Source organism: Empidonax traillii, unplaced genomic scaffold, assembly GCF_003031625.1.
Source record: "Empidonax traillii isolate 1590-97213 ecotype Southwest subspecies unplaced genomic scaffold, ASM303162v1 scaffold91:size2966241, whole genome shotgun sequence".
Classification (NCBI taxonomy): Eukaryota; Metazoa; Chordata; class Aves; order Passeriformes; family Tyrannidae; genus Empidonax; species Empidonax traillii.
In genome coordinates this window covers 1,702,646-1,716,692 of record NW_020955284.1, presented here as the reverse complement: position 1 = coordinate 1,716,692, position 14,047 = coordinate 1,702,646, and the positions used below count along the sequence as shown (strand labels likewise).

The 14,047-nt window shown below is 49.1% G+C and overlaps 1 protein-coding gene across 3 annotated transcripts in view; it reads right to left on the bottom strand.

Moving 5' to 3' along the window:
• LAMA5 (laminin subunit alpha 5) overlaps positions 1–14,047 on the bottom strand; it is an 85,616-nt gene that overhangs the window by 44,351 nt on the left and 27,218 nt on the right. For all 3 annotated transcript variants that reach the window (XM_027881620.1, XM_027881621.1, XM_027881622.1), the window contains exons 3-6: positions 4,265–4,382; positions 1,031–1,149; positions 491–661; positions 203–300 (exon numbers count right to left, since the gene is read on the bottom strand). In XM_027881620.1, the coding sequence (XP_027737421.1) occupies positions 203–300; positions 491–661; positions 1,031–1,149; positions 4,265–4,382 (506 nt within the window). The remainder of the gene's footprint in view (positions 1–202; positions 301–490; positions 662–1,030; positions 1,150–4,264; positions 4,383–14,047) is intronic.

Below are 14,047 nucleotides of genomic sequence, written 5' to 3'. Positions count from 1 at the left end.
GGCTGAAAAATACTCTGACAAAACATTTAATTTTTGCTATTTTGTCTGGAGCAGTTTCTGATTCGTGCTCAGGGCAGAGCCGGGATCAGCAGTGCTGGCAAAATTACGAGCTCAGGACAGGACACAACTCACACTGGTATCTCCATTCGTAGCACAATAATTCAAATGCTTTTACACAGAACAGGGACTTTGAAAAAGGTACCTGTAAGGGTCGTTGGGGTCTTTGGCATCACAGACGTCTGCATGGCCATGGCAGACACAGCGCCCTCCAATGCTGATATCTTTGATGCTGTAGTAATACTGGAGAGTACAAGAAGAGTTGGCCATCAGCATCTTTACAAATAAGATTCTTAACTGTTCTACTCAGGATTCAGCAGGACTTTATGCAATAAAATGATCCCCCCCGGGCAACATCCAGGGATGTCTTCTCCCCAGGGGTTGCATGCACAGCCCCCACATCACTAGCAAGAGGCATGGAGGCCTGCCTTACCCTCCTTGTCACCGTAGGGTCCCTCAAAGCTTTGCCCATCAGGTGCCCGAGCAGAGTGTTTGTCTGCAGGAAGCGCAGTCTGATGTTGGTGGCTTTCGTGAAATTCCGCAGGAGAGGAGAGTAGGAGAAGTTCATGGCTCCTGGTCGCCCGTTGACCAGAGAGACAACAATCTGTCAATGAAAGGAGGGAAAAGGCTGGGATGGATGGGGCCTTGAGCAACCTGGTCTAGTGGAAGGTGCATCTGCCCAGGGCAGGGGGTTGGAACAGTACGGTCCTTAAGGTCCCTTCCAACCCAAACCATTCTGCGATTCCATGAGAAAAAGCTGTGTAATCCTGTGGGGTGGGGGGGGAAATTAATCTCTCCCTTAGGCGAACCCAGTTATCCACGTGACTGAATCAGGTCCCTGACAATCTCACTTGGTTTAACTGAGTAGTTTAAGTGGCATCCAAAAATCAAGAGGGAACCAATTAGGAACAGTATCGAGAGCCACTGAGAAAACCCTGGAAACTCCAGGGGATGAAAACCTGCCACTGCTCACCTCCCCATTTTCCAAAGGCACGATTCGGGAGTATTCAGTAGTGCAGATGGCATGGTCGTCCCTGGTGATCCGATCCACGGTGTGCTGTCCAAACTTCTCAATGCAGTCCCTCTTGGAAGCTGTTCACCAATCAGGGAAGAAAGCAGTTAAGAGAAAAGGAACAATTCCAAGCCCTGTATGGATTTTCCCACACTGACCGCAGGAGAGATGGGTGTACAAGCTTTGTTAAGCATTTACTACATACAGATTGCTTTGTACCATTAACTCTGTCACAGCTAAACATATGTGAGGGAGTCACTGTAACAGTAATAGGCAGAAAATGCCCCAAATCACCTCCCTGCAGTAAATGAGGAAAGTGAGAAAGGTCACTGTACCAACTGCAACCACCTGCAGAGGAACCCACCCCTTTATTTTGGCATCAATCTCACCATTTAACCAGCTTGAGAACTAACTCTGGTCTGGATCTGTTGCCTGGCTTCCACTGAACTGTGGAAGGGCTCTTTGCTGCCAGGGCTCTGCTCCTGATGAAGGAGCTGTTCCATCATTTCACAGGGCTCCTAAACTTCTTGAGTCAGTCCCAAAGCCAGGACAGAGTCACACAATGGACATCTCCCACCACTTAGGGTGGACATGCAGGTGTGGGAAGGGGACCTGCAGTGGCTGGGAGAAGCAGAGCAACTGCCTGCAGGATGTCTCCTTCTCCCACCTTAATATGAACTCTGCAGTTGCTCTTAAACCAACACTACAAAACAGAAATGCCAAAGCCACCAAGAACCACCCCTTGGGGACAGCAAACGAGGGCTCCTGCCACTAAGTGGCAATGCAAGGCTGGCTAAAGCCAGGGGACAGACACACTGCTGGCTCAGTGACCTGCTCTGGGAATGTTGCATGCCAAGACTCTCCCTGCAGCTTCAGGAATGCCCTGGTTCCTGAACAGCTTCTCCTGCAAGTCCAGCACCCTTGTCCCCAGGATATCTGACATCCCTGTGCTGGCAGTGCCAACCAAACCACAGTGAACGTGCCTGCCAGCAGCGTTCAGCTCACGCAGGAAGCTGATGGGGAAAGGTTAACCCAATTCAAGGGACTAATCCTCCAAAATCTGTCTCAGTGTGCCTCCAGAAGGCACATCCTTCACTCCATGTGCTGCTCGGGTAGGCTGAGCCAGGCAGGAGGAGAAGCAAAGGGGGAGCAGAGAGCTTCTGCCTCCCTGCCTTCACCCACCCACACCTTGTCCCAGGAATGCGGCCTCAGTCCACGAAACACTGTTTTGGCAACAGCAAGAGCTCAGTTGCATCCACAGGAAGATGTGGAAACATTTAACATAAGGTCTTTGGCCGCCAAGCTTTCCTTTACCAGGTGCTTTTTTTAAAAGCAATTTATTTTTAAAGCCCCAGGCGAGGAGCCTGTCACCACTGGCTCAAGATGATTGATTTCCAGAGAGCTGCCACAACTGGGCATGGGGACAGGATGCTCAGCACGAGGAGCTACTCAGGAAGAGCAAAGAACTCCTCCAAATCTACACAACTGCTTTTCTTTTGGTGGCTGAGGAGAGCACGATGCCTCCCTACCACGATAAATAGATCTGCATTGCCACAGTCCTTCCAGCCCCTCTCCCTGAATTGATCCATCAGCTGCAAGGGCAGATGCTTTCCACAGCAGGCACTTCTTCCCTCCTCCCGCAAAGCTAAGCCCAAAAGCACCTTGGCAGCCTGGCTGGAGGGCCTGGGGGATCAAACACCTCCCACGATGAGCACAGCTCAAGGGGTAACACTGAGCTGGGGTGGACAGTGCCACCTCTGGCAAGGTTTGCTGGCGTCTCTGGAGAATACTTGCATTTCTGCCAGCTGCTTTTAACCCTCTTACTGACCTGACCAGTGTTTTCATTAGACCACCTACAGAATTCCCCATGCCAGAAATAAACCTCCAAGAAGGACTTCTTGTGCTAGCGAATCTGGCAGGTTTTGGAGCAGCCACCTCTTTATTTCCATGGGAATTTTCCACTGGGCTGTGTCACTGCATGTCACTTCTCCAGGGGGGTGGTAACAGGGCCTGATGTTGCAGGAAGAAAGAGGACTCCAGATGCTGCAGCTTTGCCATCACACACAGGAACAAGCCAGCAGGGCAAGAGCTCTTCATGCAGCCCCAGACCACGCAACAACAAAACTCTAATGGGCCCCAGGAGAGGTTTCAGAGCTGGAAGATAAATTCTCAGAGAATATAGAAAAAAGCAAAGCAGGAATTTGAAAGCAGGAATTCCCCACTAGCACACAGCAGAGAGGAAAACATCTGCACTGCAGAGGAGTTACCATGCTAAGGCAACACAGCAGTAACATGTCTACAGCTCTTTCTTGCACAATAAGGGGCCCGAAATCCAAAGCACAGGCTGACAGGTAAGCCAGAAATATGAGCCTTCAGGGACAGCCCAGGGCACGGCCTCTGAGTGCTCCCAGGTCCTTCCTTGCCAGGTTTTAAGCTCTGGCTGTAGATCTTAACTCACATCTTCTCCCAATTACTGCTGCTGCTTCTGGGAGGAGCTGGTGGTTAACAAGTTCCTCAGCATCCGGCTACCCCATAGACCCTCTGGGAGACGAGTTTTGTAAAACCAGCTGTTTCTTAAGGTTTTAATCAGAGAATGGGGAAGCCAAATGCACAGACTGGATCTCCACAGCCATCCTTTGCAGCCAGCTGTCTCTGATCCCAGCTCACACAGTGGTAGGACAGCGGTTCCCTGCCCTGCACAGGCTGTATCCAAGCACAAGGGACAGTTTTTGGCTTTCAGACTTTTCTGTGACAGCAGTCACTTGGAAGCGAGCTGCTGTTTTGCATCTGGAAGAGCTGAAATACACCAGTCTGGGATAGTACAGAGCAGACAGAGAAGAGGGCAGGGAGGAGATGACAAGAAATCTCAGTTCCAGACCTTGATCAGCAATGCCCAACTACTGACACCAGTGCCAACTTTGGCATTCCCATAGATTTGGGTGGGTATCAATGACAATACTTGAAAAAATACATTTAGTCCTAGAGAGTTAAAACTTTCTCCTGCCCTGAGGAGCACCTAAGCTTCACCTCTCGCAGCCTTATTGGGCAGAGGAAACCCAGGACATGTGCTGCATCACAGTAATGACACGGAAACACCTCCAAAACCAGCCTTGTACTTGCACAAAGAGCCCTCTTCACCACGGCCTCACCACCTGGCACTGAGCTGCAGCTCTCTTGCAACACTGAAATACTTACAGGCAAAATACTGCCAGGGCTCGTAGGTAAGGCCGAAATCAGTCGATCGCTCCAGCACCCAAAGGTCAGGACGAGGGGAATTGGCAAATTTGATCAGGACATACGCCACGTGGAAGAGCTGAAAGAAAGGAACACAGAGTCAAGTTGGCTGCTTGAGGCATCAGAACCAGGGAGAGCTTAGTTAGGGATCCAAGTGGAATAAGTGAGCTGGCACTCTGCAGATCCTGCCGCTCACAAGCAGCCTGTGGAGCAAAATCCTCCGTATCTAAAAGGATGGTGATACAACATGGTTGCTGGAGGGAGCCAGATTAGGGAGCTCGGCTCCCACTGCGTGCAAACAAAGCACAGACTTTGTGGCTACGGGCTGTGCCCAGGTTGTGCTGGGTGACACCTCAGACTTAGCCTTGACCTAAGCAGCCAGCACTACAAAACAGCTATGACACCATTCTGGGGGATGGCTTTTGGGCTGTTCTTGAGGTAACAGGTGACACACCGACCTGCCAGCCAGGGAACATCCAACTGCACCTTGCACATGATATCACTAAATCCTCTTTTTTTTTTTTTTTTTAAGGCATTCCACTTGGCAGCCCTGCTTCACCCACACAGTCTGTGTTTTGAACCTGGCTGCACAAAAGCCCCAGCACAGCTCCCTCTTCCCCAGATGCCACAGAGAGGGGAGAGCAGGAGACCCACTTGGCTTCAGCACAGATCCAACACTGGGCTGCTCCCATTTGTCTGGACAGTGACATGTGCACACACACTGCTGCCAAGTATAAAATAAACGTACTCTTTAAAGAGCTAAAATGTCAGTGCTAGACAGAAACAAAAGCCCCAGCAGAATTTCCCTTCCCCGGCTGGCACCAGCTCGCTCCAAGAATCCCCACTCCATCATCCTGTCACAAAGTGATATTTAAAGGCAAATAAAGTTCTCTTATCAGAGAAAATTCCTAACGTCAAAAACAACCCAAAAGGGAGTTTAGGGCTTGAAAGGCAGAGATTTATAGCTCAGGAGTCCTTCCTCATGCAGAGCTGGAGCTGCATGAGCACATACCCCCCAAGACTAACAGGTAACCAGAGGTACAGTTCTGCAAGGTGAGGAAAAGGACAGCTCTGTGCTTGTCTCAGCCCACCTGTCCCAGACATGACCAGTTGCAGGAGGGCCAGAACAGCAGCCACCACCTCAGCCCTGCCCCAGCCACACACATCGCCGAGCCAGAGGGCAAAGATTATTAATAACATGCCTCCAAAATAGCCCTGATAACTCACACAAGACTTTTTAAAGGGCAGAAAAATCAAGGAAGAGGCATCCAAAAAAGCACGTATCTTGTTATGGTCATTCAGACGAGGGGTCCAAGTGCTGGTGTGTGGAGCAACAGGACGGTGCAGCCCTGTGGACTGGCACCAACCACCTCAGTCACCCCCTTAGCAGGACATACACAAACCTCTCAGGCTCCTGCCAAACACCCCTCTGGTTCTGGGGCAGCCTCTCCTCCATGTATTGGGGATTGCTCTGGTTCTCTTCGCAGGCTGATGGTACCTGAATTCCCACCTGGGTGTAGGCTAAGGGGGCTGGAGAGAGATGCTCATGGAGGGGTGAAGTAGATCCACCTGGGAAATCTACACGAAGCACAGCAGGTCAGAGGCCATTCTCCAGCTGGGAATGGGTATGAGGGTGGGATTTGTCACCTCTCAGGGTTTGCACTGGTAAGGACTGGTGCTATCCAGAATGAAGAAACCGAAGTGGCCACCCAGCACAGTTCCCTAATGCTAAAAGACCTGCAAACCCAGTCAAAGGGGAAACAAATATCATTTTCAAGTTAGTAAAAACTGAGGGAAAACAGATCTAAATGCTGCCCTAATTCCCCTCTGCAACCTCTATGTGTTTTCAAGGCACACAAGATAAGGTTTTTTTGGAGGAGCAGTGTTTTCTGCCCATTTACACTCTCAGCAAAGCTGTTATTTGATAGTGAAACCCATGAGGCTTCAGCTCAGGCAGCTGCTTTCTCTGCAGGACCAGTTCTCACAGCTTAACATCTGCCTCTTGGCATGGGAACAGGGCTGAGCACCAGCCTGTGGAGTTACACCTTCCCTCCACTGTAAACCCTCCTCCAGCTTTATTCTCCAGGGACTAAATTAATGTTCTTGCTGGAACCTAGCACTGCCTTTAGCTGGACAAAATTCTCTCCAGCTCCAGAGTGCCTTTCCATGTTCTGGCCTCAGGCACTGGGGGAGCCTCTGCTCTGAAGGAATAGCAACCACAAACACAAACTTAGAAATGTGACGTGCATCCCCCTCTTCTGCATTTCTTTTTACAATGCCAGCTACACCCCATAGAGTTTCTGGGGGGCAGGGGGTCCTCCTTGCTGTCCAGTTTTATGCTGGAAAGAAATGTCCTTGAGTCCAAACTCCTCGCACGCTTCTAGTTCTCAGAAGTCCCCCCCCCTCTGGAGGGCATGGATTACCGTGCAGTCAAATTGGTGCAGCTTTTGCACAAACACTGAAACAACACTGAAATGTCACACAAAACCAAGCCTCGGGCTCAGTGATTCACAAAATGAAAACAAGAGCCAGAAAAAGAACTCAGTGCTGGTGGCTACAAGTCCTGCTGTAAGTGCCCTTGGGGCAGGGTCGGGCAGCCACAGACTCCTGACCCATTGGGGCCCTCTCCAGCTGAAAGAAGATGATGTGGATGGTTTCAGTACATTCTGAGTCATGGGAGACACGTACACACAGTGGGCACTGGGGAGAACTGTGTCCATGCTTGCTGGGAACTCTCTGAAAGGCTAATCCCAACCCCATGGCAGGATTAGACATCCAAGACCAGGGATAGCATGCTTTTATCTTTTATTACTGCTTTTCATAGGGAAGCAAAAAAAAAAAAAAAACAAAAAAAACAAACAAACTTTAATTCTTGTTGGATTATTTCTGGATCGGCTGCAGCAGCTCAGATGAAGTCCAGTGCAGATATTCACTCTCAAAGCCAAATGCAATTCTTCCCTCCATACCCAAACTCATCACTAGCACTGCTGTGTGCTGTTGGACTGCTGCTGAATTTTATTCCAGTCATGACTGCAATTTTGGGACACAAAGAAGGCAGCCAACACTGCACAGTCACTCCCCTCCAGCACAGAAGGGTTATGGTCATTCCTAATGGAGCACAGAAAAAATTCAGGAGTCTGTGACCGCAGTGAACCCAAATCTGGAACAGGACCCACATCTGGTATTCAGGGGGATTTTTGTCAAGTCTGGTGAGTCTCCTGCCCCTCCATCCAACATCCTTATCTTGCAGAAGATCACAGCCTGCCGGAAAAAATAACAGCAGATTGCCTGGTTCAAGTGCATCTGCTGAGAAATCTCAGAGAGAGATGCAAAGAGGGAGAAGTTGCTCTAAAAATAGAGCTGGCAGAAAAGCCAGACTTTTCATTCCATGTTTAGTTCCAGTACAGTTCTGCCCAACCAATATTGCAAGAGAAATGGAGGGTTTTTTTTTTCCAAAGCCTTTATTTAGCTCCTATTATCAGTCAGATGAATAAAAACCTCTATGCTCCCAGATGCTTTGGCAAATTTTTTCCCTTCTTCATGGAGAAAGGAGGTAAAGCACCAGATCTGATACACACACTTGTCTCCAGGCACACAGATTCCTTACTCTCCCCACCTCTGAAAGCATGCCAGGTACAACCCAACCTTTGACCAGCGCCTGGGATTTCATGAAACGAGCTTTCAGCCAGGAAATTCTGACAGTATTTTAATTAGCAACCAAATTTCTTTGGAAATAGTAACATCCCTACATCTAGCTAACGTTGCTGTTAGTGGTTTAGAAGCAAGTTTCCTTAGTGACTATCACTGCCTGGAAGGATGGAGAAAGCATTGGAGCCAGGAGAGGAAGATGGAGATGAGGGCATTTCCTCCATCTCCCACGCTCCATCCCTTTGCATCTTTGGATGGTGGGCAGCTTTATCAAACACCAAAATCCCATGAAAATAAAATTCTGATTGCTGCCCAGTGTGACAGTTCAAAGACTCGAAGAGTAAAATATTTCAGAGAGACAAGAAAAAAATCAGCTGCTTTTAGAGCAGCACGTTCTCTGTCCATCCATCCATCCATTCTCCTGCCTAAGCAGCACACTATGTCAAACTTGCACATTTCTTATATATTCCCTCCCTTGAGAAAGTGATTTTAGTTTTCCAGCTCTGGGAGGCACATGTGGGAACAAAGCAACAAGCTGTACCAGCCATATCCTGTGTTCCCTTCGTGAGGGAGTTCTGGTGAAGTCTCACTGATACTCCCAAGGCACCAAAAAGCCACACAACAACATCCAATAAGCAACCAAATCTTCGTGTCGTTGCAACACTGGTAACTACATTTTGACCAACAACAAGAGAGGCCCTTTTTGGTCCTCTGACAAAAAGGTATGAGCAGGCTGTGCCGGCTGGGAGCTCCACAGAGCTCTGCTCCTGGCCCTGGAGCACACAGGAGTAGTTTATCCAGCAAACCAGTCACTAATTTTCCATAGGATGGATTTATTACCTTTGGCGTTGACTTATGAAAACAGTACCACGTGAAAACAAAAGCAGTTCATCTCTTCCCAACTGCTGCTGGATATCCCCGTGGAGCACGTGTGTGGATAGCACTGCCAGCGCTGCTTATTCCTGCTTGGGATTTCCTGGAAGGATCAGGGGGACCTGCCCAGCAGGTGCAGCTCGATGGCAGTGCGTGGCAATGAATCCCACTGTTTTGGGGCACAGGAGGCCCCCTGGATACACACAGAAAAGGACTTCAGGACATGGACAGCAGGCACCTGCAGCGTTTTAGGGTGCACTGCACCCCGACCTGGGTCACTGCACAGCAGCTCCAGATATCAGCAAAAACCTAGAGGCAGGGAAAGCAGAAAAAGAACCACCATGGAAAGTGTGGAGGAGTGTTATTTATTTTCCTCCCCACACCTCCAAAAGTGACCAAACGACTTTGTTCCCTCCCAAGTCCATCCATCCCCCGGGCACTGCCTTGGTCCACCACTGCAGCCGTGAGCCCACCTGGAAGACGTGGCAGGCGTCAAGAGCCTGGATGGAGTTATCAGTCCACATCAGCAGGGAGAAGCAGCTCTCTGGGAGCACAGGTCACCTCTGTCCACAGCCTGGTCATCAGCCTTTGGGCTGCTCAGCTTGGAAACGCCCGGCAGAGCTGGCACTGCATCAGTGGCAGAAGCTAAAGCTAACAAGAGATCAAGCCTCTCTGTGCACCTTTTATCCCCACAAACAAGTATGTGGAGGGTGGAAAAGCCCTGGAAAGGCAGAGAGCTTCTGACTCACTCCGAACGTCTCTAGGTCAGCGATCTGCCCTTTTTGCATCCTTTGCCTGTAATCATTTATCCTCAAGGAAGCAATGGATTTACTCATTAACAACTGACTGTCCCCCTGCTGAGCCTCTGCTGTTCTACAGCAGATTTATTTCTCTCCAGCCCATCCATCAGAATCCTTTAATAAACTCTCACATTTAGCTGCGGGCAAGTGTGTGCCTACATTTTATTTCCATTCACACAAGAACTACTTTAACCCTTCTAGGCAGCTAAAAAACAAAGGTGTTTCCCCTCCAAGCAGGCATGGCTTTTTATCCAGGCATTTTTTTTTTCACAAAATACTCAAGTTCCTGAGAGCAAACACCCCCTCCCCCATACACACACACACACAAAAAAAGGCACAAAAGTCAGTGTTTGAAAGAGGGGTGTGGTACTGAAACACACTTTGCCCCCATTTTGCTCACAGCACCTCCTGCCTCATTCTCATATGTCTGCGTGTCAAGTCCTTGCTCCTAAAAATGATCTGTTCCCCAGGCACTCATGCAAGGTTACAGGGTTCTGAACGAGAAGGTTCCCTATGTTTGTAGCCCAAGATTTTGATTGCCAAGCTTTAGAAACTCCCACCCATCCCTTTCACTGTCTGCAGCGTCCATCAGTCACCACACCCGTGGCTCTGAACCCCTTCAAGGTGCCCCACACCTCTCAGAGAAACCAGGACTGCCTGTCAGCAGGTGGGTTAGCTCTTCTCTTCCTCCAAAAGGTCTGGGACAAGGCAGAGGCTTGGGGGAAGCAGTGCCCTGGTTGCCCAAGGAGGTGACAGCCAGCCCCTGCCCCGCTGAGGGCACGGGTCACAAAGGCAGAGCCCAGCATAGACCCGAGGTCCTGGGGAGGGCACAGAGCTGCCAAGTCACAGCTATTAAACATCTCTGCAGGGCTGGGGAGAGAGACAAGCACTGAAACTCGGGGCACAGGAAAAGGACGCAGCGTTGCACGAACCTGTTTTCAAATTTTTCTCTCAAAACTCTAGAGTTTTATTCAGAGACATGAAAGAAAACGCTCTCCAGGAAAACACAGATTCAGAACTACCAGCCAGCTTGAAACCTCCCCAGTGTCATAACAAGCAGCAACAGCAAGCCAGTGCTTTATGATGTTATTTTCTAAACAGCGCCTGTTCCCTTCCTAAGCAGCTTGGCTTAGGTGAACAGCTGATGGAGCATTTTTCACAAAGGATTTTTTATTTAAACGCCACTTCTGAGAAGGATTTGGCTCATTTGCTGATTTCACACACAGCACTGCTTTATCTCCACAGCATCCTCCTGTGCGAGCTGTCCTTCCCCTGCCAGTGCCAGACACGCCTCCTGCCAAAAATCCTTGGGGAACCAAATCTGTGGCACTTGGCACACGGCTGGGCAGAGCAGTGCCATCACTTGTGGCCTGCACAGTACTGAATTGAAGGTTTGGACAGCCAAGTTTTAGAAATGACCTCCAACAAAGCAGCAGCAAAAGCCTGATCTGCAGCAGGTTCAGCCAGTTGGCACCAAGGAGAGGCACAGAGGAGCACGGGCAGGGCATGGGGTTTGGGGAGCATCCCGTTAAATCCTTGCCTGCCTGGAGCTGCAAACAGCAAGTGCCACAGAGCTACAGGGGCAGCATTCAGGGATGCCCAGACACCAACCTGCACACACTCAAACACGAGCCTGTGCTGAAACTCAGGCGTCACTGCAGCCAGCCGTGCTCGAGGTGGGCATTTGCAACCAGAGGCATCTCTGCACAGCAAAACGGGTCAGGACAGAGGGGGATGGCTGCAACTCCTTAGGACTTAATCCTCTTGCACACACCAGCAGAAGCCCAGCACAGAGGTGACTGAAAAGATGCCCTTTAAACCTTTCTGGTGCTTCCAGGATTTCAGATTCTCAGAGTATTTACCTTGAGGTGTCAATTGTCTTTGATGGTTAAATACTCCTAAGAGCTTCCTGGAATATTTTTTTAGGGGGGAGCTGGGTGTTCTGGGAAAATATCTGTATTGATAATTAGTTGGCAGGATTAATGGCAGTTCATACCAGGGTCTTCCAGCCAAAGTGTCTGCAAGCAGCTCCGCATAGATAGGTGAGCAGTGAGCAGGTGTCCTGGGAACACTTGATATTCTAGAGGAGTTTAACTAGAAGTCATTCAAATTCAGCCAGCTAAATATATCCAGTCACCTACTTGATGATGGTTTTGAGGAGTAAAAAACCCCCTCACTATTCTCAAGACCGATTTTTCCAAGGCTCTTGGGTCCATCGCATTAATTCTCCTCCCCTGAACTTACAAGAGTTCGAGACTAATTTTAGCATAGTGAAAACTATACCAGTAAAAACTCTAGTAATCCCAAAACATACAGGAAAAAATGGGCTTTCCTATAAATAGAAAAGCTAGGGAGTTCCTGCTGGCTAATACTAACTGGTGTGCTTGCATCCTAAATCTCAAATTTCCAAGAAAAAGCCTGACTTGAGGGATGTCACCCAACTGCAGTTATTTGAGACAGCAAGGAGCAACAGTCTCTTCAGGGAGCTGTCACTTCACACACAGGGAGAGTAGTTGGGGGTTTTTTTGTAACTAATGGGAAATAACTGAATCAGTTCTTAATGCCAGATAGACTTTGAAAGGAAAAAAAGTTTCCTTGGAGTGCCCTATCCTGCCGTGACAAATTTTAGACATCTCCGTCCTGGAAGGAGATGACTAGTGGCCATCACTGCACAGCAAGCTAGGACAGCTGGGAGGACAGCCCAGTTCAGGCCCTTCCTACTGCCACACTGTCCCAGCAGCTGTAGATAGGGTCTGTAAGGCCTCTTTGGGCATCAGCTCCCGGGACAGAGAGAGAACGGGCTCAAAGTCAAGAGCTGCAATACTTCCAGCAATGACAGCCCTGCCTGGCACCTCCTGTTTATCAACGTGCAGCCTAATGGAGGAGAAACTACGACCTTGAGCACAAGAAAAAGAAACAATCCCATTAAAAGTCTGTGTTCACCCCTCTACCAGCCAGTGACATCACCACCAAGGATTTCACCAAGAGTTCGTTCAGTCACAGCTTGGCATTGCTGCTCATCTTTCTCATTTCCTCCAAGAATAATTGAACAGCTCTCAGTTAATTTGGTTAACTGTTCACCAGCTGCAGTGTGTGCTGAGATGCAGAGAACAGCGTCCACAGTCACGGATTGTTTGCTTTTCAAACATATAGAAGGAATCCGTGACTTTGGCAGCCATGCTGATGAAACCAAGTCATTAAACCCTGGCGCATTCCAGACCCAGATGTATGGGCACAGCTGTGAGAAAGCACAGGCCCAAGGTCCAGCACAGTAGAGCTCACTCAGAGCCCTCGGTGTGCTTGGCTCCTCCAGGCTCTGCCCACGGCACAGCCCCTTCCCCGTGAGCTCTCCTGGGAGGAGGCACAGGGGGGCTCTTTCTGCACAGCTCCTCCAACTCTCACTCTTGCAAACCACCACAATACAGCTCTCAAGATGCAAACCATTCGTGTCCTTATAAATAACAGTCCAGGCAAAGCCTCAATGGATTTGCAAGTGGAGCTAACTCCCCCGAGCCGAAGCTCCCACACAACCAAGCAGGAATTTCAGCGTGCATTGGGCCAAAATTCCTCAACTTCCTCCAAACAGCTCCTCACTGAAAAAATCTGGTCTGACCTTTCATACCACTCCATTTCTTCTGCTCCACAATTAAAAAGCGGCACAGCCCAGACCTCAATTTTTGTACAATTTCTGTACGGAAGCAGCGTGGGCTGCTGAAGACTGGGGTGCGCTGAGGTAAGTCTCTGTGTGACAGAGTTTGTGGCACCTACATTGTATTGCTGATATCTAAGCTCAACAAACACTGTTGGCGAGTAAATTACACCCCTATAAAGATGGGGAGCCTACCACTGTGGAACCCCTGAAGGCATTTCAAGCCAAGCAAAGAAATTGGCACACTCAGAAAAGAGTCTGCCTTGGTTCTCAGTTAAGGTTTAGTGTGAGAATCAAGACCCTGAGAGATGTAATAATCAGCAATTTTCAAAACCATGCCTCAAGAAAGGATTTTTGTTTGAATGTGTCTTAAACCCCCTGGAGCCAGGGTGACCCTGCAACCAGTTCTGTAGCTCACTATCTCCCTGTCATCACTTTGCCTTCAACACCTCCCAAACCCAGGGAGTTAGAGAGAAAAACCTGCAATGCAGACAGGAAGGAGACCTCTCTCTATTGGGTGAAGAAATCCCTAATGATATAATGCTGACTTCCTAACAAGCTGGGGTGGGAAGGTGGAAAATCAAGGCAAAAGGCACAGTGATTAATTTCTCCTCATTGCAGAAGTGTCAGACATTACATGATGGATTAATGGAACAAGAATGCAGGGGGGGAAAAGCTGAAGAGGGTTACATGAGAAACCTTTTGATTTAGGCCAGGTATTAAGAGCAAAATCCTTTAAACGGACTAATAAAAAAAATGCAGTGAAGTAATATA